Genomic DNA, 3,894 nt, shown 5'->3' on the forward strand with positions numbered 1-3,894 from the left:
GTCACGACTCATGCAGCTGTAAGGTTTTCTTTTTCTTTTGTTTTTACTCGCGATCTTTACAACACGCATTACATTACGTATTTCACGGCACACTCGTTTTAGGCGTATTTGGCGCCACCTATTGTTGTGGGTGTATTATTGACATGTCAAAGTCTAGACCCTGAATATAAGATGACCGCGTTTTTTCAGATGTATTTCCAAGAAAAAAACATCGTCTTATATTCGGGTCAATACGGTACTTTAATTTGTTTCAGAGAAAAAGTTTGAAGTGTATATGTATAGAATGCTTTTATTAGTGTCGCCACCTCTTCTTGACATCTTTTTTTCCTATCAATACTCTGTACTGTCCTGTCCAATAAAATGACAAAAACATCAATAAATACAAATTAAAAAGAATTTTTTTTCTCATGTACACATTATTTATATGTTCTGCAAAAGCATTGTCTTTTTTTATAAGTCAAAACACAATGTCATTTTATCTTAATGCCTCGACCCGGATAAGAATGACTAAAAAAGTGCCATTTCATTGTAAAATGACATGGTTCACAATTTTCACACCTATGGTTACCATTACGAAAAGGATAAAAAAAAAAGTGATTCAGAGATAGATCAGCCATAAACTAACTATTTTATGTTAGGTGCAGGCTTATATACTATTCTAAGAGGCATTGATTTTGTTATCCTCTGTTATAGACTTGCTGGATGTCATCTCTCTGATCAGTGCTGTGGACGTTTGTCTTCAGCTCTTCAGTCTTCAAGATCCGATCTGAGAGAGCTGGACCTGAGTAACAATGACCTGCAGGATTCAGGAGTGAAGCTGCTCTCTGTTGGACTGAAGAGTTCACTCTGTCAACTAAACATACTGCGGTTTGACTTTTATATTGATTCAGCTATGGCTAGCAGATACTTTTCCTTGCATCTGAAATTGGTCACTTGTTCACTCATTTACTATTGATTATATATATGGTGTATGGTACATAGTGCACTATATATAAGATGATTCAGACAAGGGTATCCAGCATAAAACCTATGCAAATCCACTGTGCCGATAATTTTGTTGCGGTGACCCCTAAAAAGAAAGAAAGAAAAGCAGCAGAAAGACAGAAAGAGAAAATGTTGGATCTCTGATGTTAATTGTATTCAAAGTTTTTTTGGTAATGTGGACAGGGCAGGTGTTGACAGATGGCCAGAATGGTCTTATGCCACTACAAACAATACAATCAAGAAAATCAAACTCATACAAACAATTCATCAAACATACTGTCCAAATAATTCAAATAATACAATCACAATAATTATGCATTCTAAGGAAAGTGTTCAAAAGACATGGTTTGGTGTCCATTCAAACACCTACACCTCACCAGTGCAAAAGGAAGAAAGTGAGGTCTACTTATAGATCTTGGCCGGGGGTGTGTGGGTAATGTAGTGCAGTAGATTTGGTAGTGTAGTTCGCTTGGACTTGGGGGAGATGTACAAAGAAAAAATGGGGGGAAAAAGAAAGAAAACAGAAAAAGTGGTCAAATTTACAACAAAAAGAGAGTGAATTTACATTTAATCATTTAGCAGACGCTTTTATCCGAAACAACTTACAAATGAGGGTAATAGAAGCAATCAAAACAGCAACAATATATACAGTAAGTGTTGTGATAAGTCCTGGTTAGTATAACGCAATACATGTAACAAGGTTTTTTTATATATTTTTTTACATATAATAAATAAACAGAATAAAAAGTGGATAAGAAAAGAGAAAGAATAAATAGAGCTAGCACTTGAGGTTCAAGTTATTATTTTTTATAATAATTAAAAAGAAAACAAGTAGAAAGAAAATAGAAAAAGAATAGAGAACACTAGTGGTTTTTATTTTTATTTTGAATGATTCATACAGTGTACAAACCGCTATTGGCTATTTCAAAAAGAGGATGATATGTCCCACCCAGACTTCCTTTTTTAATGGAAATTATGCCAGCACATCAAATAATGTTACATGTGTTTATACTTTTCCTTTAAAGATCTCACCAGAGGATGCTTCAGTAACAACAAACTAGTATTATACCCTGGTCACGTAATACAGACCAGTTTGCCTGCGTTTCCTTTATATGTGTACAAACTTTTTTTTTTTAATTAACACAAATATGATCTTATAATTATCATCACTACATATTTTTAATAACTATATATTTTCTGGTTTTCTGTCTTAGCAAAATGTTTATGAAGATTATTATAATATATTAAACCAATCATAAGTCAAAGCTGATTATTGTAAATGTTAGTCAGAATGTGTCTAAGGCCCTGTCCACACGAACGTGGTTATTTTTAAAAAACGCAGCTTTTTCTACGTGCTTAGGCCGTTCATCCACATGCAAACGCAGCACCAGTTCACTGAAACCAAACATGTTTTTAAACTCCTGCCAGGGTGAAGATTTTCAAAAATTTTGGATTGTGACGTTGGAGCCTGCGCTGTTATCTCCGCCTACTGGAGACTTTTTCAGGCTTCTGATTGGCCAACATGGCTTTACAGTTGAGATTATATCGCCACCTGTTGGTTTGGCATGCTCTTGACAGTGCTTCATAGCATGCGTTTGCCTTTTATAAAAATACCCGTTTACATGTGGACATGGCCTAAGTCATTTAATTGGTGTTGTGACAGGAGTTAAATCCTGCTTTACTGCTCTGTTTAGATTTGCCTTATGTAATCTCACTGGTCAGTGCTGTGAAAGTTTGGCTTCAGCTCTACAATCATCAAACTCTCATCTGATGGAGCTGGACCTGAGTAACAATGACCTGCGAGATTCAGGAGTAAAGTTGCTCTCCAATGGACTGAAGAGTTCACACTGCCAACTGAACATACTAAGGTATTTAACAACACCAAAATTACTCTGAACAAATTAAACATGTCACTTTAGTCCTGCTCTTAACTTCTTTGCAAAAAATGCAACAAAGATTTATACTGCTGTGATTTTAACCCCTAACTCATCACTTTCCCATTCTGTGGAAGTGAAGAACTTGCCTTTGCAATGCAGAAACAGCGTATTCTCGACATGTTGACAAAACAACCAACGAAAGTTTTTGAGGGTGGGTCAAAGTAAACGCTGTTCATGGGCACCCAATGAAAACCACTGGCTGGAATTAATACAGGACAATACAGTGTTAAACAGGAAAATATTATTGCAATGATGCAAACAAAATTAATTTCTGCAGATCTAAAAAGAGGACAGTAGTAAACAAAAAAGTCAAATTTTAAGCTAAAGTCAGTTAATTGTTGATTCAGTTCAGTTTAATAACTGTGTAAAGTTCATCAATTATGGAACGAATTCAATTCTTCTATAAAGCAGCTCTGTAGAAAACCGAGTTTGTAGTCAGCTTTTCACATCTCCCTAAGTTAAGGTTTGGTTATAAAAATGATTCTAGATTAGCACTTACAAGCAATTTGTTTTTCCCAGAGCATCAATCAGAAACCACAGATAAGACTATTACGTATTACTGATTACCAGTGTTGGGGAAAGTTACTTTTAAAAGTAATGCATTACAATATTGCGTTACTCCCTACAAAGTAACTAATTACGTTACTTAGTTACTTTTTATGGAAAGTAATGCGTTATCTTACTTTTGCGTTACTTTCGCGTTACTTTTTAAATATAAGCAGGGCTTGATTGTTTTTAATATAAGAAGTTCTATTTATAGCAAATGTAAAAGCCCTTTCACACCAAAAAGTGTAATGAATAAACCTCAGGCTGAAGCAAAAGTAAATTCACGTCTGTATAGTAGAACGCAGGAGAAGAAACACTCTTCAGCAATAAAAAAACACAAAAAAAGCACAATTGTTAGTTTATCTAAAGTCATTTTTGCCTATTAGTATGGTTGAACTGGATCATCAAAGGTCAGCAGCAAAGACAT

The 3,894-nt window shown here is 34.8% G+C and overlaps 1 protein-coding gene across 3 annotated transcripts in view; it reads left to right on the plus strand.

Moving 5' to 3' along the window:
• Positions 1 to 3,894, plus strand: part of LOC107685386 (NACHT, LRR and PYD domains-containing protein 12-like) — a 21,836-nt gene that overhangs the window by 13,913 nt on the left and 4,029 nt on the right. For all 3 annotated transcript variants that reach the window (XM_016481950.1, XM_016481949.1, XM_016481951.1), the window contains exons 5-6: positions 694 to 867; positions 2,679 to 2,852. In XM_016481950.1, coding sequence (XP_016337436.1) covers positions 694 to 867; positions 2,679 to 2,852 — 348 coding nt within the window. The remainder of the gene's footprint in view (positions 1 to 693; positions 868 to 2,678; positions 2,853 to 3,894) is intronic.

Source organism: Sinocyclocheilus anshuiensis, unplaced genomic scaffold (assembly GCF_001515605.1).
Source record: "Sinocyclocheilus anshuiensis isolate Anshui unplaced genomic scaffold, SAMN03320099.WGS_v1.1 scaffold982, whole genome shotgun sequence".
In the NCBI taxonomy this organism is placed as follows: domain Eukaryota; kingdom Metazoa; phylum Chordata; class Actinopteri; order Cypriniformes; family Cyprinidae; genus Sinocyclocheilus; species Sinocyclocheilus anshuiensis.